Genomic DNA, 22,909 nt, shown 5'->3' on the forward strand with positions numbered 1-22,909 from the left:
TCGTTCGTGTACTTTATGATCACGAAGTGCAAGCCCACTAGCCACGTCACGGCCACCTCTAAGTAGTGGGTCCCTAGCATAAAATGGCGTAGCACTGGGCAGCGACCACCACCGCCGCAACACCAGTGCCCACAGGGGGAATGACCCACTAGCAGAGAAGCCCCGATGCCACTCAAACCAGTCCCAGCGTTATCACTGATGCTTCTGCATACAATTCACGAGAGGCTGTGCAACTTTTTGATTAATTAGTCTCAGCCACATCAAATACACCTCAAGGAAAACGATAAATATAAATAAATAAATAATATACTAAAATGAAACTGGCAGCAGGTTCACCTTCTCTAAGCCCAATACACCGGGTTATAAATTATAGTTCGGGTCAACCAGATTACAACAAGGTATCATTTACCCGGATACACAGGCGGTTTGAGAGATACCTGTTGTAGAAGTCGTCATTGGTAATCTGGAAATGGCTGGCAATGTGCAATGGAGGTGGGACCCAGCATATAGAGCTTCCCTGCCCCCCATACCCTTGCACAGATATGTCTGTCCACCTTGCGCTCGCTTGAATATTCATGAGGTGGGTGGGCATATTGGTGCAGGGGGGATAGAGGCAAGAAATGCTGGGTCCCGCCTCCATTAGGCAAAGCTGGCCATTTCCAGATTGGCCATGCCGGCTAATACAACAGATATCCCCGCAACCAGAACCAGCCGCAGATCCGGGTAAGTGATACCTTATTGTAATCCTGTTCACCTGCAATATAACCCCTTGTAATGGATTAAGTGAGAGTGAGCCCGTTGTCAGTTTTAACCTAAGAAAATAACATATCCCATGCCATCTGGGCCTAATATCCTAGTCAGAAAACCTATAATAGTAACATAACCAAACCAGGTGGACAAACAGGACCCAACAAAGATGGCAATGAAAAATACACATACAAAAGAGAAGGGGGTAGGAGAATACAGAAGGTTAGCAGCAACCAACTGCTGTTCAACCAAGCATCAAAATCAGACAAACTTTATTCACCAACCAGTCCTCCCAAACAGCACAACATTTATCATCCCTGGTCTGGTCAGGGCAACTCGTCTTTACGCTAAGGACAACTCCGTGTGTTCTAGTATTATATAGCATAGTCATGCATGTTCTCCAGTTAAAGTAGGTCTTATTTACTGTAGAGAACTCCCCTAAGATCACATTGTGGATTTTTAGTTGGAAAATCGTCCATGCAATCTATGGCAGAAATTGAAATTTGATTTCCGAAATTTCTGTTTTTTAGTGGATTCACTGTGGTTTTAGATGAAAATCAGTCCTGAACAATAGGGCTAATGCACATCCAGGCTACCCATCATGGTGTCTACAGGGATTCTTAAATTCATGGCAGAAAAAATGTCACCTTTCAAACTATGCTGTAGATTCTTGGGAGTTACGTAAACAGAGTGGCTTGTGGGGCCACCCCTTTAAGCACAGGTGGCTAATCAAAACTTTGGCAATTCCCACAATTCTTGGCTGCACAGCAAGAAGTGCACTTTAACTGCAAAACATATATAACCTTCAAGTGGAGGAATCTGCTGGTCTACCTCAAAAGATCTATTTTTTTTTTAGAGATTTTTCAGAAGCTCTATGACCTACATTCCATTATTAGACAGTTTATTCATTAGGATGGGTTCATACGCCCAGTAGAGTGTGGAGCAGCCAGTTACGGCACAGTAAAACGACACTATGTGGTTATAGGTGATATTTTTACACACAATTCACCTGTATGCACTGTGTATCCTATAATTGCATTGCAAAACCATATGTTGTAAAATGGGTAAATAGCTGTGCCATACACTAGCATCCACACAACTAATGATAGAGCTGCGTTTTATACAGCTTTAATTTTTGTGATGCTTAGTTTTATAGATGAGAGGGAGATACGTCGGCCTCCTTAGTGATGTTGGGCTGGAGGAGAATACAAAATGTTTTGCATGGGGCCCAACAGTCTCTAGTTACGCCCCTGACGGTGTTTTGTAGTGCGTAGAAATGGTGCTGAAAGCCAACTCTTCTGACAGTTTGTCCAATAGGGGTTGTGCAGAGAGAAAAGAAGAGGACCCAGGACTGATCCCTGAGGAACCCCACAGGATAGGGGATAAGTTTTAGATCTCCTATATGGAGCCAGGACTCTCCCCCAGAGGGATGTGTCCCGCCCCCGCCCGAAGCTGGGCTGCCACACCCCCTCCATACAGCCCTATGTGAGAGCCGAAGATAGCCGAATGGCTCTCCCATAGAGATATACAGGGGGGGCTCCTATAGAGATATATGGAGGGGATAAGTTTTTCCACCACGAGACTTCTCCTTTAAAGGGTTGTCCTATCTCTCTCCCATCTATGTTATCACAGAGCCAGTTTTCCTCCATGCAGCTGTGGTCAAAACGTAACACTGCTGATCAACCAGTCACCGGCTGAGGTGGGACATGACTGCGGGCAGTGATTGGCTGAGTAGCAATGTGTCACGCCAACCCCAGAACCAGGAAGTGAAGGTCAGAAGAGATTGGTTTCTTATGTAATTGGCTGAGCGGCAACGTGATGCATTGACCACAGCACCAGGAAGTAAAGTGTAGCAGGCAGGCGGCACAGTTAAAAAAACCAAAAACTTTTTGCTGGACAACCCCTTTAAGGCCAATATAGTGGAACATACTCAGGAGAATTGATAGAGTAGATGCCTTCAGATTTAGCAGTCGGGAGACCTTATTAAGAGCAGTTATTGTGGAGTGTAATGTGAGGATGTTAAGATTAAGGGTGTGTTCCCACACGGCGTATATGCAGCGTATTTCACGCTGCGCAAAGTTTGCAGCAGCAGCGGGAAATACACTGCGTATTCCTCCCTCACTATACACACAGGGCTTTCCGGCGGCAGCCCTATGTGTGTAGTGAGTTTTAGAGGCGGAGTCGCACGTCAGTCACGTTGGCCCCCTCTAAAACTCACAACACGCATTTCCACCGCATTTGCAAAACAAATATATACATGTGGAAACTGGGCCAAATATATAATTAGTTTACTGTACTATGTTCTCTTAAATTCAATGGGCCTGCTGTCCATCCATTACAATATAGGTCGTTATCCTTTTTTTGACAGACTGCTGATTTATATGCTGACAGAAAAACATGGTATACACTTACAGCGGCAGGGAAAGCTGTGTCATATGGTTGTAACCACGTTTCCATAAAACAGACAATATAGAATATGCACATAAATTTGTTCCTGCATACGACCGTCATCATTAACCTTCTTGCAATATACAATAACAAATTACACCAGCAGACCCAACCGGTGTAAAGAAGGTGCCTAAAATATAACATTAAAATTGTTCCTCTAAAAGTGAAAAAAAAAAATTTAAAAAAAAGTTTACATAGGGCTGAAGTGATAATATATAAAGTAAACCCCATTAAGCTGCTAAAATGCAGTATAATCAACCATCTGGAGTGCACTATGGATTGTATGTACATCACAGATCCCCAAATTTTGGATATTCCTTAAGCATTCTCCCAATGAGAATGCACAAGGAACAGGGCTGCCATCAGAGATTTTTAGGGCCCCTTACACAGGTTAAGGCCTGGGCCCCCTTCCCCCTAGTGGCCTGTCCCCGTGTCTGCCGCCAGTGACACCTCCTCAAACCCCCACCCCCATTTATTTTTCCAATTATGTATTTTTAATTAGATTACAGCTGAGGGCATTGCAGTAAAACACTGTGCTGCAAAGTATGTAACTGTAATCAAATATATACTATTCTGGTTACTGTAAAACTGCTCAAAAAATTTGTGAATATTCCCACATACTGGGGGAGATTTATGAAAACCTGTGAGAGGAAAAGTGGAGAAGTTGTCCATAGCAACCAATCAGGTAGCTTCTTAAATTTTTAAGAAAGCCTTTGAAAAATAAATAGAAGCAATCTGATTGTTGCTATGGGCAACTGCATCACTTTTCCTCTCTACAGGTTGTGATAAATCTCCCCCACTGACCATACAGAGGTAGAATCCAGGAAGTGTCTGCGGACAGTATAGGGGATTACAATGACAGGACTCACAGGCGACGTCTTTTCTGGTCGGAGTTGTTCATGTTTCCTTTCCTTCTCCATCTGGCCTGGACCTCCATGAAGACTTCTCCCAGCTCTGACTTGTCTCTGCAGAGCCTGATGGACAATCATTTTAGGCTCCTTTCTAAAGCACCATCCCCACCTCTATACAAACTCCACATCAATATTGCCTAACATAGTAATAGGGGAGATTTATCAAAACCTGTGCAAAGGAATAGTTGCCCATAGCAACCAATCAGATCGCTTCTTTCATTTTGCAGAGGCCTTGTTAAAAATGAAAGAAGCGAGCTGATTGGTTGCTATGGGCAACTTTTCTTCTGAACAGGTTTTGATAAATATCCCCCATAGTGTCCACTTTGTGCCCCACATACACAGATACAGCCCCCACACGTGTGCACAGAACCTTTACACATCCCCTCCCACACACACAGCCACAGCCACAGCCCCCACATACACTGCCCTTATGCACACATAGGGTTGCCACCTTTTTTCAAAAAAATCCCATGGTAATTTGCATAATTATATGTGCGTGACATCACAGGAAGCTACGCACATGCCCACACATGTTGCGTCACGTAATGGCACAGAGGAATCAGAAGGGGATTACAATGGCACAGGAGGGGGTGGGGGGAATCAGAGGGGGCAATTGAAATGGCACGGGGAGGGGGGGGGGGGGATTGAAATGGCACGGGGGGGGGGGGGATTGAAATGGCACGGGGGGGGGGGGGGGATTGAAATGGCACGGGGGGGGGGGGGGGATTGAAATGGCACGGGGGGGGGGGGGGGGGATTGAAATGGCACGGGGGGGGGGGGGGGATTGAAATGGCACGGGGGGGGGGGGGGATTGAAATGGCACGGGGGGGGGGGGGGATTGAAATGGCACGGGGGGGGGGGGGATTGAAATGGCACGGGGGGGGGGGGGGGATTGAAATGGCACGGGGGGGGGGGGGACCGAAATGGCACGGGGGGGGACCGAAATGGCACGGGGGGGGGACCGAAATGGCACGGGGGGGGGGACCGAAATGGCACGGGGGGGGGGGACCGAAATGGCACGGGGGGGGGGGGGGGGGGACCGAAATGGCACGGGGGGGGGGGGGGGACCGAAATGGCACGGGGGGGGGGGGGGACCGAAATGGCACGGGGGGGGGGGACCGAAATGGCACGGGGGGGGGGGGACCGAAATGGCACGGGGGGGGGGGGGACCGAAATGGCACGGGGGGGGGGGACCGAAATGGCACGGGGGGGGGGCCGAAATGACACGGGGGGGGGGGCCGAAATGACACGGGGTGGGACCGAAATGACACGGGGTGGGACCGAAATGACACGGGGTGGGACCGAAATGACACGGGGTGGGACCGAAATGACACATACACCCCCCCCCATTCAAAGACCGCACAACCACACACACAGCCCCTACATACATAGCCCCTCACACACAGCTCCCATGACACATACACAGCCCCCATATACACACACACTGCCCTTATACACACACACACACACACTGCCCTTATACACACACACACACACACACACACACACACTGCCCTTATACACACACACACACACACACACTGCCCTTCTACACACACACACTGCCCTTCTACACACACACACTGCCCTTCTACACACACACACACTGCCCTTATACACACACACACTGCCCTTATACACACACACACACACACACACTGCCCTTATACACACACACACACTGCCCTTCTACACACACACACTGCCCTTATACACACACACACTGCCCTTATACACACACACACTGCCCTTATACACACACACACTGCCCTTATACACACACACACTGCCCTTATACACACACACACTGCCCTTATACACACACACACTGCCCTTATACACACACACACTGCCCTTATACACACACACACTGCCCTTATATACACACACACTGCCCTTATACACACACACACACACACACACACACACACACACTGCCCTTATACACACACACACACACACACACACACTGCCCTTATATACACACACACTGCCCTTATATACACACACACTGCCCTTATACACACACACACACACACACACACACACTGCCCTTCTACACACACACACTGCCCTTATATACACACACACTGCCCTTATATACACACACACTGCCCTTATATACACACACACTGCCCTTATATACACACACACTGCCCTTATACACACACACACACACACACACACACTGCCCTTATACACACACACACACACTGCCCTTCTACACACACACACTGCCCTTATACACACACACACTGCCCTTATACACACACACACACACACTGCCCTTATACACACACACACTGCCCTTATACACACACACACTGCCCTTATATACACACACACTGCCCTTATATACACACACACTGCCCTTATATACACACACACTGCCCTTATATACACACACACTGCCCTTATATACACACACACTGCCCTTATATACACACACACTGCCCTTATATACACACACACTGCCCTTATATACACACACACTGTCCTTATATACACACACACTGCCCTTATATACACACACACTGCCCTTATATACACACACACTGCCCTTATATACACACACACTGCCCTTATATACACACACACTGCCCTTATATACACACACACTGCCCTTATATACACACACACTGCCCTTATATACACACACACTGCCCTTATATACACACACACTGCCCTTATATACACACACACTGCCCTTATATACACACACACTGCCCTTATATACACACACACTGCCCTTATATACACACACACTGCCCTTATATACACACACACTGCCCTTATACACACACACACTGCCCTTATACACACACACACTGCCCTTATACACACACACACTGCCCTTATACACACACACTCCCCCCATATACACTGCCTCCATATACATGCATTTGCCCCTACCTGTGTGCAGTGTAGCAGGCTGCTCCGCTACTCTATTGCGGTCGCCGGGTAGGGAGAGGAGGAACACGTGGGCCTACGTCACTGGCCTGCTGGTAACTAACGGCCACGAGCAGGCACGTCCCATATCAGCTGCAGTGTCAGTGTGCTGCCCTCCGCATGGCGCTCCCTCCAGCCCCCGATCTGGACCACAGTAGCAGACAGTGCAGGGCTGATCAGGCTTCAGTAATAAAAAAATAAAAAAAATGAACGTGATGATAGCCCCCTCTCTGGTGTGACTGAATGACTGCCTGTTCAGAGTTCAGTCAGTCAGTGTATAGTGACACCCCCAGCTCGCCGATTCGCCATAAAAATAAAATAAATGGTATTGAGCCGGGCGGGCCCCCCTGGGGGTCCGGGCCCCTTACTGGGGTACAGGTTGTACCCCCCTGATGGCGGCCCTGACAAGGAATATCCAAAATTTGGGGATCTGTGATATACATACAATCCATAGTGCACTCCAGATGGTTTATTCTTCGGTTTTTTAGCAGCTTATTGAGGTTTACTAATATATATAGATAAGAGAGAGAGAGAGAGAGAGAGAGAGAGAGAGAGAGAGAGAGAGAGAGAGATGCTAATCAAAAAATGTTGCAGTATCTTGTAATACCTTTTTTATTGGACTAACAGAATTTTGTAGAGACAAACTTTCGGGATTCCTCCCTTTATCACACACACACACACACACACAGGTTGGGTCTGCTGGTGTAATTTGTTATCATAAAACAGACAACAAATGTTATGGAAATTATGAGTGTTTATGTAAAGATGAAAGGTTACTGGTGAAGATGGGCTGGGAAAAATATGAGGAATACATGGAATGAGAGAAGGAGATGGACTCATTGATAAAATCCACTTGGAGGAATGGATGGGTGGTAGGATAAAAGGCAAAAACAATAGGCATAAAGTGGGACATTTATCAAAACTTGTGCGAAGGAAAAGTTGGCCAGTTTCCTATAGCAACCAGTGTTAAAATGGTGTCTGAGAAATAAAAGCAGCAACAATATTTGTTGCTATAGGGAACCGATCAACTTTTCCTCTGCACAAGTTTTGATACATTTCCTCCATAGAGTTAGTTTTTTGTACTCCTATTCATTGGTATAGAATCATTTTATTTCCAATTAACTCTGGTCTACCTCAGAATGCACACGTCAAATGGATCCCAGAGGCCTTAATATATAGTGCTGGGTAAGGTGACAAAATGACAACAGAGCTACCAGGAGTGGGAGGAGATACATGAAAACAAGGCAGGGGAAATGGAAAGAAAAGGAAATGGAAACAAATTGGATAAAGATAAACAAATCAATTAGGAAAGTAATAAATCCAGAGTGCAGTAAATAGTAAACAATGCAGGTCTGCTGGGAGTAGTGGTACTTTTGATTCTTCGATATTGCAGACACTTAAAATGTAGCACTTTGAATGGACGAGAAAAGGCAGAAAAGATCTAACACCAACATATTACAGTATATGTAACATTACTGCGAGTCTCTACTCAAAATGAGGTGAAATGGAAGGAGACTGACTGTCCAGAGGACACATGGGTGTGAGGAGATTTGGCTTAGGGTGCATGCACACCACGTTTTTTGCTATACAGTTCCTGTATACGGTTTCAAGTTAAAAACCGTATAGAACTGTATAGAAAACCGTATGCATTGACTTAACATTGTAAACCGTATGTCAAACGCATCATCCGGTTTTGTCCATTTTTTTACCTGTACCCAAAACCATAGTCTACCACATTTTTTGGTCCGGGTGAAAAACTGTATCAAACCGTATATATGTTTTTAATTTTTATTTTATTTTATTTTTTTAACATGGGAGTCAATGGGAACCTTATAGAACTGTATGTGCGTACGGTTCCATCCGTTTTTTGACTTTGCACCGTTTTTTTTCTTGGAATTTCAATCAAACAAGTGAAACTTTATTCAAAATGGAGTGAAAAGTTAAAAACATACTTTTTTTTCTTAATAAACGGATGCAACTGGACATCAGTTTTCAAACCGTATACAGTTTTCAACCATATATGGGTTAAAATTTGTACACACGTTTTGATACAGTTTAGGCTGCATTCACATCTCGTTTTTGCAATACGGTTTCAGTGAAAAAAAAATGTATGGAACCGTATATGTATAGACATAGAAAACCGCATGCCAACCGTACCATCTGGTTGTGTACATTTTGCATCATTTACGGTTTTATCTAGAGATGAGCAAACTTACAGTAAATTCGATTCGTCACGAACTTCTCGGCTCGGCAGTTGATGACTTACCCTGCATAAATGAGTTCAGCTTTCAGGTGCTCCGGTGGGCTGGAAAAGGTGGATACAGTCCTAGGAGAGAGTCTCCTAGGACTGTATCCACCTTTTCCAGCCCACGGGAGCACCTGAAAGCTGAACTAATTTATGCAGGAAAAGGCATCAACTGCCAAGCCGAGAAGTTCGTGACGAATCGAATTTACTGTAAGTTCGCTCATCTCTAGTTTTATCCATTTTTTTCCCCATACACTTCAGTTTTATGTCTGGGCGAAAAACCGGATACAACCCGTATACATATTTTTTTTTTAAATGGTGGTCTATGGGAACTGTACTGAACCGTATGTGCGTACGGTTCCATCCGGTCTGTACAATATGGTTTTGCAGTTTGCACATGCGCAGTGCATGCCGAAAGTTCTTCCCACAAATAGAGCAAGAAGGACTTTATTTAAGGACAAACATAAAACCGTATCAGTTTAAAAAAATAAATTAAAAAAAAAAAAAAAAAAAAACGTATGCAACCGAACATCCGTTTTGAAACCATATACGGTTTAAAACCGCACAGAGGTATATACGGTTCAGTCCGGTTTTGAGACACTTTTTTATTTTTTTATTTTTCTATATTTTTTTTAATTTTTTTTTTACAAAAAAACTGATACGGGAACCGTATTGCAAAAAGGAGATGTGAATGCAGCCAAGGGTGCGTTCACACTGCGGAATCTCCACTTGCTTAATTCAGCGAGCGGAGATTCCGTCTGGCGGCCGCCGAAAAAACTTCGGCGCTAGGGCCGCGGGGCACTGAGCAGTCACCATTGACGGCTATGTAGTGCTCACAGAATCCGCGCAAAGAATGAACATGTTCTTTCTTTGAGCGAAACAGTTTCAATTCCGCCACTGAAATTCCACAGTGTGAACTGGTCTTGCGGAAACCCATTCACACTGATGTTAAGTTCAAACCACGGAATTCCGCTTGCGTAATTCCACCCGTGGAATTCCGTAGTGTGAACGTAGCCTAAGTCAGGTTTGAGGAATCCGTTTTTCATCAAAAACCTGATACGGGAACTGTATTGCAAAAACGTGGTGTGCATGCACCCTTACTAGATCAGTGACTCCCAACCAGGGTGCCTCCAGCTGTTGCAAAACTACAACTCCCAGCATGCTCGGACAGCCGAAGGCTGTCCGAGCATGCTGGGAGTTGTAGTTTTGCAACAGCTGGAGGCACCCTGGTTGGGATTCATTGATCTAGGTACACACAATTAAAAAGTTTTTAACACCATACTAAAGTTTATGCTCCAACTTTCCAGGTCACAAGACTGTATGAGAAACATAAGCCCAAACTGATACAATAAAGATCAAAACACCAAAATATTTACCTCAACTCCACAGACTACACTGGCATTGTATCAATCAGGACCATAAAACAATAGAAAAAACACTTCACACCACGTTAATAAGTAATGACTGGATCTGATATACAGTATATATAATGTAAAGAATATTCAGAATAACAGTGAACACCCAGAACTTCCACGGAAACAACAATATGGCAGCTGAGCAGTTAACCACAAATATGCAAGCAGGAAATGCAGCTCCACAGCAGGGAAGCAGCGTCTTACCTCCACCTGGCTCCACACAGCAGACCCCGGCTGTAAGCAGTGTGCAGGCAATGGCTATTGACAATAGTAGTGGAGCCCCTGGATGTGACCCCCCTTTTGCCTTCTATCCTCCTCCCTTTGATTCCTGTGCTAATGACTGCCCTCACCTTCCTGCCTGGCTCAGGTATGGCTGACGTCACTTTGCTCAGGGCTACAGGACACACCTAGTGAGGGAGGAGGCCTGGGCTGCAGCCACTCATCCTCACAGCATGAGTCAAGGAGGCACCATGGGAGCACAGCAGGCAGCATTGCACAACCTCCTGAGTACTAATGTGCAGGTGCTGTCTGTGTCTGCTGGGGAGACACCACTGTGGATATAGCTATATGGATAGCACCTTAAAGGGGTTATCCAGGTTAAAAAACAACAAAAACAAAAAAAAACCTTTTCATTTAGTTTATCAACTGTCTCCAGAAAGTTAAACAGATTTGTAAATGACATCTATTAAAAAAAATTAAAATAAAAAATTAAAAAAAATTATCCTTTCAGTACTTATGAGCTGCTGAAGTTGAGTTGTTCTTTTCTGTCTAAGCGCTCTCTGATGACACCTGTCTCGGGAACGGTCCAGATTAGAAGCAAATCCCCATAGCAAACCTCTTCTACTCTGTGCAGTTCCCCGAGACAAGCAGAGATGTCAGCAGAGAGCACTGTTGCAAGACAGAAAAGAACAACTCAACTTTAGCAGCTGATAATTATTGAAAGGATTGAGATTTTTTTTGTACAAAAGTAATTCACAAATCTGTTTAACTTTCTGAAGCCAGTTGATATATAGTAAATTTGAGTAGCCGTATTAGTCCAGTGATGCAGATGCAAATCATAAAATGTTGCAGTATCTTGTAATACCTTTTTTTTAATACCTTTGTTAGTCCAATAAAAAAAGGTATTACAAGATACTGCAACATTTTATGATTTGCATCTATATATATATATATATATATATATATATATATAATAAATAAATATATATAATAATTATATATAAATATATATATAGAGAGAGAAGTTTTTTCCTGGAATACTCCTTTAATTGACTTGTTGTGAATTGTGGTCAAATATTGTCTAATAAGAGGGAGGTCTTACAGCTTTTTTGTGCCAGAAAGAAGATGTTTAAAGGAGTACTTTATTTTATTTATTTATTTTTTGTACCATCACTAACCTCCCCTGGTGTCGCTGCTGCGCGTCATAGTGTGGTATAGCAAATCGCTGGCCGAAGCAGTGTCGCACCCAAGACAGATCGTCTAAGCAGAAATGGGATTTATTGGGTCTCAGTACCAGGAAGAAGGCCAGGACTTAAAACACCTTATCGCCACTGCAATTTGCTGAGCACCATTGGTGACGCATTGAAACCTGGCCCAAGGAAGAGGATCACAGCGGAGAATGGAGCAGCAAACCAGAGGCATCAGGAGAGTTCAGGAGGTAAGTCAAGGTTTGTTGTGTTTTTTTTTTTTATTTTATTTTTTTCAAACAGCATGTTTATTATAAAAACAAAACATATAAAAAATAACCAAAAAAAGTACCAAACTAACTCCTTCCTTATATTTTCCCTTTTCCTTTTGAATCCACTGCTGCAATCTTTCACAAAAATTTGTCAGTTCCAGGTCATCAGAAATGGGGTAAGGCTGGGATACAGACACAAAAATAAGAATGTAAGAGTGGGTTCACACTGCATTTTTGTCTCCATTTCTCCCCATGTAACGGGGAGAGCTGAGGCACTGCTCTTGAGATCGTGGGGGGGCTCCAGAGGACAGATTCTTCACAATTAGACACTTATGCCCTATAATGTGGATAGGAAATATGTTTTTAAGTTCTGGAATTCCCCTCATAGCAATAACAAGGGGAAGTGTAATCCTGCACCACTCATGTGTACTGCAGGACAGCTGCAGCAGCATTAGGCCATGTCATGCCTTGTCAAAGCGTCACATGATGCGAAATTAGCGCTTATCGGTACCTTGTTCCGCCTCTCCTTATGTCCTACTATGCCTAAATAAAGGAAGATTTTACTTGCAAGAGACTACCTGGTGCCGTGGACTCCTTTTATTCTACCCCTCAAAGCAGGTTATCTAGCAGATCATCATTTAAAACTGTAGCATAATTATTTCCTATTGGATGTACCCAGATGATCTCAGAAACATGGTATTATAAATGACACATTACAATTAAGGAAAAATAAAAATTAACATGAGGGCAACAAAAGGAAGGAAAATTGTGGCACGGGCCATCTTTATTAAAGTTGAATCCATAAAATAGTTTTAACTGAAATATTTGACAAAACTTAGTTTAACCATAAGGTCAGACCTAAAAACAGTAGGCTACAAACAGTAAGTTTTAATACTAATTGCCAATTTATCTGGACAGCTGCATAAACCTGAACAAACACATAGCTATTGATTTACCCCGTCTAATATAGCTGTCATGACATAGCAATGACAAACAAAGGTGCGGGTGGGTGCAGAACCGGAGGTCTAGCGGGCTGGTGGATAAGTGACCCAAATTACACCAGACCGCAATATAAATAGAAAATCCGTAGGTAATTGGACAAATAACCTGACTGTCACTGGGTAGACTAGGATCTAAGTTCCTAGCTGCAGCAGCTGATAAACCAGAGGTCCAGACTCAATCACCTACCATGGGCCATCCCAAACATTTTGCCCAGCAACGGCAGCTGGGGGGTAGTGTTGGGCCAGATGTTCATCCAATCATCTGCTGTTGCCTGCTCAATCCTGAATTCGCTCCCACTCCAGCGCTCTTGGGTGTCCTTCACCAACAGTGCTGTTATGATGTTCATACAGGGTGCACATGATGCTACAGCCAATCACTGGCCTCGGTGATCTCTTCCTGCATGTACAGCATGTGATCTCTGAGGCCAGTGATTGGCTGTAGAATAACATGCACCATGGATGAAATGTCATTGCAGCACTTCCAGCAGGGGACACTGAAGCAGTAGCAAGGTCAAGGGTGAATTAAGAAATATGGTATTTGTATTAATGGGAGGCATCTAAAGGATGCGGTTAAGCTAATACATTGGTGCTGTGTTTTAGCCTGAGTGCCAAAAATAGGATCAGATCGTGTCTGGGCAAAGTCTTGAAATCTTTCCCAGTGGTTTTGTTTGTCAAAGGATTCTATGGAGTATCCTGGCAGGGTCCATTACCATTCCTAGCTCTAAATTGGCAAAGAGGACACACTGTACCCATAGGGATTTAGATAATTCTACATATCACTCTTACTACCTCATTGTAAATGTTGAGTGGTATAGGGGGTAGGACTACATGACTACTGAAAATACCTTCACTCGATGTGATTACCTCCTGTGTATATAGTTTATATATTGCTATATATAGAGAGAACTCTATTATGGATCTTATACATCTCATACATGATGAGTCTTGAGTTACTCACATTGTATAACTTTTTACGTTGTCTTGGTTTTTATAAGTGAAACATTGATACATGTACTTCCTTGTTTTTGCTTACTCAGAATATAAAATATTGAGTGTATATCTACTTGACATCATACATGAGCCAGAACATATACTATGACATGACTGACTTAGCTTCCTTAGCAACTTAGGTGTTTTGCAATTTGCATTAATGGAATTAAACATTCCAAGTGGGTAATGCATTACCGGGAAGTGTCTAAGATAGTGTCAGCATAAACACTATTTCACTTTAGACATCAAGGCAATTCCTATGAATGACTATAAATGGGAGAAAATGGGGTCCCCTCTATGAGCCAGAATGGGAGACAGTATGAGCGACTGTCTATCCATGTATTGTATAATCTACCATTAAATGGAATCCTCCAATGCACCTGATCCAGTGAATTATAATGTTGGTGGTTTGGGTCGCCCTCCAAACCGCCTACTAATAATCTGATTATTAACTATGGAATCCAGATCTCTAGGCTGGTGAGTGCCAATTTTAATTGTATGAATACCTAAATAGCTGGTAGTGCAGTCAGTCCTCCTTCACTGTCTCCAAAATACAAAGTCCAAGAGTTCACAGCACTGGCAAAACCATTCGTTTATTGAAATTCCATTAAAATCGACAGGATACAAAAAAGGTGCACACCGACATGTTTGAGGTAAAAAACTCCCCCTCTGACGTGTTTCCTCCCTACCAGGCCTTAATCATAGAGTATCTATGATTAAAGGTGTACTCCGGTGTTAAACTTTTTTTTTTTAAATCAACTGGTGCCAGAAAGTTAAACAGAAAGTAAAAAAAAAAATCTTAATCCTTCTAGTACTTATTAGCTGCTGAATACTACAGAGGAAATAATTTTTTTTTTTTTGGAACACAGAGATCTCTGCTGACATCACGAGCACAGTGCTCTCTGCTAACATCTCTGTCCATTTTAAGAACTGTCCAGTAGGAGAAAATCCCCATAACAAACATATGCTGCTCTGGACAGTTCCTAAAATGGACAGAGATGTCAACAGAGAGCGCTGTGCTTGTGATTCAGCAGAGAGCTCTGTGTTCCAAAAAGAAAAGAATTCCCTCTGTTGTATTCAGTAGCTAATAAGTACTGGAAGGATTAAGATTGTTTAATCTGTTTAACTTTCTGGCACCAGTTTCTCCACCGGAGTACCCCTTTTAACCCCTTAACAACAATGGACGTAAATGTACTTAACGCACCATGGCGTACATTTACGCTCCGTCATAAACGTGAACATCGGAGCGGTGCTCGCATCATGCGCGGTAGGTCCCAGCTGCTATCAGCAGCCAGGGACTCGCCGGTAATGGCGGACATCCGCGATTGCGCAGATGTCCGCCATTAACCCCGCAGATGCCGTGATCAATACAGATCACGGCATCTGCGGCAGTGCGGTACTTTGAATGGATGATCGGATTGCCCGCAGCGCTGCCTTGGCGATCCGATCATCCAGCATGGTGGACAGAGGTCCCCTCACTAGGCTCCGGCCGTCTCCCGGGGTCTTCTGCTCTGGTCTGAGATCGAGCAGACCAGAGCAGAAGATCACCGATAATACTGATTAGTGCTATGTCCTATACATAGCACTGAACAGTATTAGCAATAAAAGGATTGCTATTGACATTCCCCTATGGGGACTATTAAAGTGTAAAAATGAAAGTAAAAAAAAAAAAAGTAAAAAATATGTGAAAATTCCCCTCCCCAATAAAAATGTAAAATGTCCTTTTTTCCGATTTTACCCCATAAAGTGTGAAAAAAAATAAATGTATATAAATATTCAGTATCGCCGCCTGCGTAAATGTCCGAACTATTAAAATATAATGTTAATGATCCCATACGGTGAACGGCGTGAATGTAAAAAAAAAAAAAGTGCAAAATTTTACAGTGCAACATTTTATTCAAAAATTTTTTTTAGAAAAAAATTCATAAAAAGTTTGATATTCACAAATGTGGTATCAATAAAAAGTACAGACCAAGGCGCAAAAAGTGAGCCCTCATACCGCCACTTATACGGAAAATTGAAAAAGTTATAGGTCATCAAAATAGAAGGATTTTAAACATACCAATTTGGTTAAAAAGTTTGCGATTTTTTTTTTAAGCGCAACAATAATAGAAAAGTATATAATCATGGGTATCTTTTTAATTGTATTGACCCACAGAATAAAGAGCACATGTCCTTTGTACCGTAAATTGTACGGCGTAAATAGTATTTGTATTGGTTGCGCCATACATTTTATGGTAAAATGAGTGATGTCATTACGCAGGACAACTGGGCGCGCAAAAAACAAGAGTTAAGATTTTTAGAAGACGAGGAGGAAAAAACTAAAATGCAAAAATAAAATTGGCCTGGTCCTTAAGGTCAAAATGGGCTTGGTCCTTAAGGGGTTAAGACTAGGATTCTACAGAGGTTTTGTTTTTATCCTTGTGTAGGAATAGGCTTTTTTCTTTGCTCCTTTGGCAGCTTTTCCCGGTAGGCCGCTTTTACCAACTTTGTTTGGTACCAGGGAGAAAAGAATGCAATAGAGATGCTGTAATTTTTATCTAACGAATATGTAATTTTTTTCCTACAAAATCTTTGTTTATTTTTATTCAGGGAACAATTATCGGGAGAAGGAAAGGATCTCCGCAGCATGACTTAAATGGTCACTCTCATTAAAACTAATTTCTGCTATTGCACTCCTTATCCTAAATCAAAAATATTTCCAATATACTTTGTTTAAAAAAAAAGTTTTCTATGTTTTATTTGTGCTTAAAAAAGCTCAAGAGCACATTTGCCCCCATCTCATACACAGACTTTGGACCGAAGCCCAAAACAGGAAGTGCAGCCTGGAGTGCTGAGGGGGGGGGGGTGTCCAATAGCATATGGCATTTAAGTGTGAGAGGAGCTATGATTGAATGAGACTGGACACCCCCTCCCCCTCAGCACTCCAGGCTGCACTTCCTGTTTTTGGGCTTTGATCCAAAGTCTGTGTATGAGATGGGGGAAATGTGCTCTTGAACTTTCTACATCTATAACTTTCTCCATTTTTCATATACAGGGCTGTATGAGGGCTTGTTTTTTTGCACCGTGATCTTTAGTATTTATCAGTACCGCTTTTGCATCTGTGATTTTTATCAGTTTTTTATAAAAAATTTTTTTTAAAGTGATGTGAGCAATTACAGACTTTTTTTTATGTTTATGCCATTCACCATATGGGATCATAAACATTATATTTTGAACATTTACGCATGCAGCGGTATCAAATATGTTTATTTATTTTTCTTTTACGCTTTTTGGGAAAAAATGGGAAAAAGGTACCATTAATATTTTTTTTGGGGAGGGGATTTTTCAGTTATTTTTTTTATTTTTACAACTTTTTAACTCTTTTTATGTTCCCATAGGGGACTATCTACAGCAATCCTTAGCTTGCTGATACTGAACAGTGCTATGCATATGCTGGAGGGCAGACCAGAGACGAAGACCCCAGGATGATGGCCTTAACAGGTAAAGGGACCTCCGGCCACCATATTGGATGATCGGATCCCCGCAGCTGATAGCAGCCGGGACCTGCTGTGCATGATGATTAGAAAGGGGAAAGTAGGTGAAATACATGCATCTAGGTCACTAGGTTTAGTGGCCTGACCGCAAATAAATTACATTAGAATGTTGGGGAGATGAAGATTCCAATGTAAACATCTGGCCACTGTGTTTTTTCACTGAAAACATGTCTTGCGGCAGATTAGGCGATTTTTGCAGCATTTTTGCCCAAAAAATCATAGTGGAAACCTATTGTTACGCCGAGCGCTCCGGGTCCCCGCTCCTCCCCGGAGCGCTCGCTTCTCTCTCTCCGCTGCAGCGCTCCGGTCACGTCCTCTGACCCGGGGCGCTGCGATCCCGCTGCCAGCCGGGATGCGATTCGCGATGCGGGTAGCGCCCGCTCGCGATGCGCACCCCGGCTCCCCTACCTGACTCGCTCCCCGTCTGTTCTGTCCCGGCGCGCGCGGCCCCGCTCCCTAGGGCGCGCGCGCGCCGGGTCTCTGCGATTTAAAGGGCCACTGCGCCGCTGATTGGCGCAGTGGTTCCAATTAGGGTAATCACCTGTGCACTTCCCTATATTACCTCACTTCCCTTGCACTCCCTTGCCGGATCTTGTTGCCTTAGTGCCAGTGAAAGCGTTCCTTGTGTGTTCCTAGCCTGTGTTCCAGACCTTCTGCCGTTGCCCCTGACTACGATCCTTGCTGCCTGCCCCGACCTTCTGCTACGTCCGACCTTGCTCCTGCCTACTCCCTTGTACCGCGCCTATCTTCAGCAGCCAGAGAGGTGAGCCGTTGCTAGTGGATACTACCTGGTCACTACCGCCGCAGCAAGACCATCCCGCTTTGCGGCGGGCTCTGGTGAAAACCAGTAGTGGCTTAGAACCGGTCCACTAGCACGGTCCACGCCAATCCCTCTCTGGCACAGAGGATCCACTACCTGCCAGCCGGCATCGTGACAGTAGATCCGGCCATGGATCCCGCTGAAGTTCCTCTGCCAGTTGTCGCTGACCTCACCACGGTGGTCGCCCAGCAGTCACAACAGATAGCGCAACAAGGCCAACAGCTGTCTCAACTGACCGTTATGCTACAACAGTTACTACCACAGCTTCAGCAGTCATCTCCTCCGCCAGCTCCTGCACCTCCTCCGCAGCGAGTGGCCGCTCCTGGGATACGCTTATCCTTGCCGGATAAATTTGATGGGGACTCTAAGTTTTGCCGTGGCTTTCTTTCCCAATGTTCCCTGCATCTGGAGATGATGTCGGACCTGTTTCCCACTGAAAGGTCTAAGGTGGCTTTCGTAGTCAGTCTTCTGTCCGGAAAAGCCCTGTCATGGGCCACACCGCTCTGGGACCGCAATGACCCCGTCACTGCCTCTGTACACTCCTTCTTCTCGGAAATCCGAAGTGTCTTTGAGGAACCTGCCCGAGCCTCTTCTGCTGAGACTGCCCTGTTGAACCTGGTCCAGGGTAATTCTTCCGTTGGCGAGTATGCCGTACAATTCCGTACACTTGCTTCAGAATTGTCCTGGAATAATGAGGCCCTCTGCGCGACCTTCAAAAAAGGCCTATCCAGCAACATTAAAGATGTTCTGGCCGCACGAGAAATTCCTGCTAATCTACATGAACTTATTCACCTAGCCACTCGCATTGACATGCGTTTTTCTGAAAGGCGTCAGGAACTCCGCCAAGATATGGACTCTGTTCGCACGAGGCGTTTCGTCTCCTCGGCTCCTCTCTCCTCTGGTCCCCTGCAATCTGTTCCTGTGCCTCCCGCCGTGGAGGCTATGCAGGTCGACCGGTCTCGCCTGACACCTCAAGAGAGGACACGACGCCGTATGGAGAACCTCTGCCTGTACTGTGCTAGTACCGAACACTTCCTGAGGGATTGTCCTATCCGTCCTCCCCGCCTGGAAAGACGTACGCTGACTCCGCACAAAGGTGAGACAGTCCTTGATGTCTACTCTGCTTCTCCACGTCTTACTGTGCCTGTGCGGATGTCTGCCTCTGCCTTCTCCTTCTCTACAGTGGCCTTCTTGGACTCTGGATCTGCAGGAAATTTTATTTTGGCCTCTCTCGTCAACAGGTTCAACATCCCGGTGACCAGTCTCGCCAGACCCCTCTACATCAATTGTGTAAATAATGAAAGATTGGACTGTACCATACGTTTCCGCACGGAGCCCCTTCTTATGAGCATCGGATCTCATCATGAGAGGATTGAACTTTTGGTCCTCCCCAATTGCACCTCGGAGATTCTCCTTGGACTTCCCTGGCTTCAACTTCATTCCCCAACCCTGGATTGGTCCACTGGGGAGATCAAGAGTTGGGGGTCCTCTTGTTCCAAGAACTGTCTAAAACCGGTTCCCAGTAACCCTTGCCGTAACTCTGTGGTTCCTCCAGTAACCGGTCTCCCTAAGGCCTATATGGACTTCGCGGATGTTTTCTGCAAAAAACAAGCTGAGACTCTACCTCCTCACAGGCCTTATGATTGCCCTATCGACCTCCTCCCGGGTACTACCCCACCCCGGGGCAGAATTTATCCTCTCTCTGCCCCAGAGACTCTTGCCATGTCCGAATACGTCCAGGAGAATCTAAAAAAGGGCTTTATCCGTAAATCCTCCTCCCCTGCCGGAGCCGGATTTTTCTTTGTGTCCAAAAAAGATGGCTCCCTACGTCCTTGCATTGACTACCGCGGTCTTAATAAAATCACGGTTAAGAACCGCTACCCCTTACCCCTCATCTCTGAACTCTTTGATCGCCTCCAAGGTGCCCACATCTTTACTAAATTGGACTTAAGAGGCGCCTATAACCTCATCCGCATCAGAGAGGGGGACGAGTGGAAAACGGCATTTAACACCAGAGATGGACACTTTGAGTATCTGGTCATGCCCTTTGGCCTGTGCAACGCCCCTGCCGTCTTCCAAGACTTTGTCAATGAAATTTTTCGTGATCTGTTATACTCCTGTGTTGTTGTATATCTGGACGATATCCTAATTTTTTCTGCCAATCTAGAAGAACACCGCCAGCATGTCCGTATGGTTCTTCAGAGACTTCGTGACAACCAACTCTATGCCAAAATCGAGAAATGTCTGTTTGAATGCCAATCTCTTCCTTTTCTAGGATATTTGGTCTCTGGCCGGGGACTACAGATGGATCCAGACAAACTCTCTGCCGTCTTAGATTGGCCACGCCCCTCCGGACTCCGTGCTATCCAACGCTTTTTGGGGTTCGCCAATTATTACAGGCAATTTATTCCACATTTTTCTACCATTGTGGCTCCTATCGTGGCTTTAACCAAAAAAAATGCTGATCCCAAGTCCTGGCCTCCTCAAGCAGAAGACGCCTTTAAACGACTCAAGTCTGCCTTTTCTTCGGCTCCCGTCCTCTCCAGACCTGACCCTTCCAAACCCTTCCTATTGGAGGTTGATGCCTCCTCAGTGGGAGCTGGAGCTGTTCTCCTACAAAAAAATTCTTCCGGGCATACTGTCACTTGTGGTTTTTTCTCTAGGACCTTCTCTCCAGCGGAGAGGAACTACTCCATCGGGGATCGAGAGCTTCTAGCCATTAAATTAGCACTTGAGGAATGGAGGCATCTGCTGGAGGGATCAAGTTCTCCTGTTATTATCTACACCGACCACAAGAACCTCTCCTACCTCCAGTCTGCCCAACGGCTGAATCCTCGCCAGGCCCGGTGGTCTCTGTTCTTTGCCCGATTTAATTTTGAGATTCACTTTCGTCCTGCCGATAAGAACATTAGGGCCGATGCTCTCTCTCGTTCCTCGGATGCCTCAGAAGTTGAACTCTCTCCGCAACACATCATTTCACCTGACTGCCTGATCTCCACTTCTCCTGCCTCCATCAGGCAGACCCCTCCAGGAAAGACCTTTGTTTCTCCTCGCCAACGCCTCGGAATCCTCAAATGGGGTCACTCCTCCCATCTCGCAGGTCATCCGGGTATCAAGAAATCTGTGCAACTCATCTCCCGCTTCTATTGGTGGCCGACTCTGGAGACGGATGTTGTGGACTTTGTGCGAGCCTGCACTATCTGTGCCCGGGATAAGACTCCTCGCCAGAAGCCCGCTGGGTTTCTTCATCCTCTGCCTGTCCCCGAACAGCCTTGGTCTCTGATTGGTATGGACTTTATTACTGATTTACCCCCTTCCCGTGGCAACACTGTTATTTGGGTGGTCGTTGATCGATTCTCCAAAATGGCACATTTCATCTCTCTTCCTGGTCTTCCTTCTGCGCCTCAGTTGGCTAAACAATTTTTTGTACACATTTTTCGTCTTCACGGGTTGCCTACGCAGATTGTCTCGGATAGAGGCGTCCAATTCGTGTCTAAATTCTGGAGGGCTCTCTGTAAACAACTCAAGATTAAATTAAATTTTTCTTCTGCATATCATCCCCAGTCCAATGGACAAGTAGAAAGAATTAACCAGATCTTGGGTGATTATTTGCGACATTTTGTTTCCTCCCGCCAGGATGACTGGGCAGATCTTCTCCCATGGGCCGAATTCTCGTATAACTTCAGGGTCTCTGAATCTTCCTCCAAATCCCCATTTTTCGTGGTGTACGGCCGTCACCCTCTTCCCCCCCTCCCTACTCCCTTGCCCTCTGGTCTGCCCGCTGTGGATGAAATTTCTCGTGACCTTTCCATCATATGGAGAGAGACCCAAAATTCTCTCTTACAGGCTTCTTCACGCATGAAGAGATTCGCGGATAAGAAAAGAAGAGCTCCTCCCGTTTTTTCCCCTGGAGACAAGGTATGGCTCTCCGCTAAATATGTCCGCTTCCGTGTCCCTAGCTACAAGTTGGGACCACGCTATCTTGGTCCTTTCAAAATTTTGCGTCAAATTAATCCTGTCTCTTATAAACTTCTTCTTCCTCCTTCTCTTCGTATCCCTAATGCCTTTCACGTCTCTCTTCTCAAACCACTCATCCTCAACCGTTTTTCTCCCAAATCTGTTCCTCCCACTCCTGTTTCCGGCTCCTCGGACATCTTCTCGGTCAAGGA

At 45.0% G+C, this 22,909-nt stretch overlaps 1 protein-coding gene across 8 annotated transcripts in view; it reads right to left on the reverse strand.

The window, feature by feature from the left end:
• The window catches only part of LOC130358019 (interferon regulatory factor 6-like), an 83,234-nt gene that overhangs the window by 18,294 nt on the left and 42,031 nt on the right, over window positions 1–22,909 (reverse strand). Inside the window, exons 1-2 of one of the 8 annotated variants that reach the window (XM_056560818.1) lie at window positions 7,020–7,045; window positions 4,065–4,169 (exon numbers count right to left, since the gene is read on the reverse strand). The exons of 1 other annotated variant lie outside the window; for it this stretch is intronic. In XM_056560818.1, the coding sequence (XP_056416793.1) occupies window positions 4,065–4,115 (51 nt within the window). In that variant the 5' untranslated portion in view covers window positions 4,116–4,169; window positions 7,020–7,045. Of the gene's footprint in view, window positions 1–2,322; window positions 2,371–3,159; window positions 3,239–3,812; window positions 3,833–4,064; window positions 4,282–7,019; window positions 7,046–10,919; window positions 11,093–22,909 lie in introns of those variants that run through there. 6 more of the 8 variants (XM_056560820.1, XM_056560822.1, XM_056560816.1 and 3 more) reach the window with 6 other exon arrangements.

The sequence above is a fragment of the Hyla sarda genome, chromosome 2 (genome assembly GCF_029499605.1).
Source record: "Hyla sarda isolate aHylSar1 chromosome 2, aHylSar1.hap1, whole genome shotgun sequence".
NCBI classification, from domain to species: domain Eukaryota; kingdom Metazoa; phylum Chordata; class Amphibia; order Anura; family Hylidae; genus Hyla; species Hyla sarda.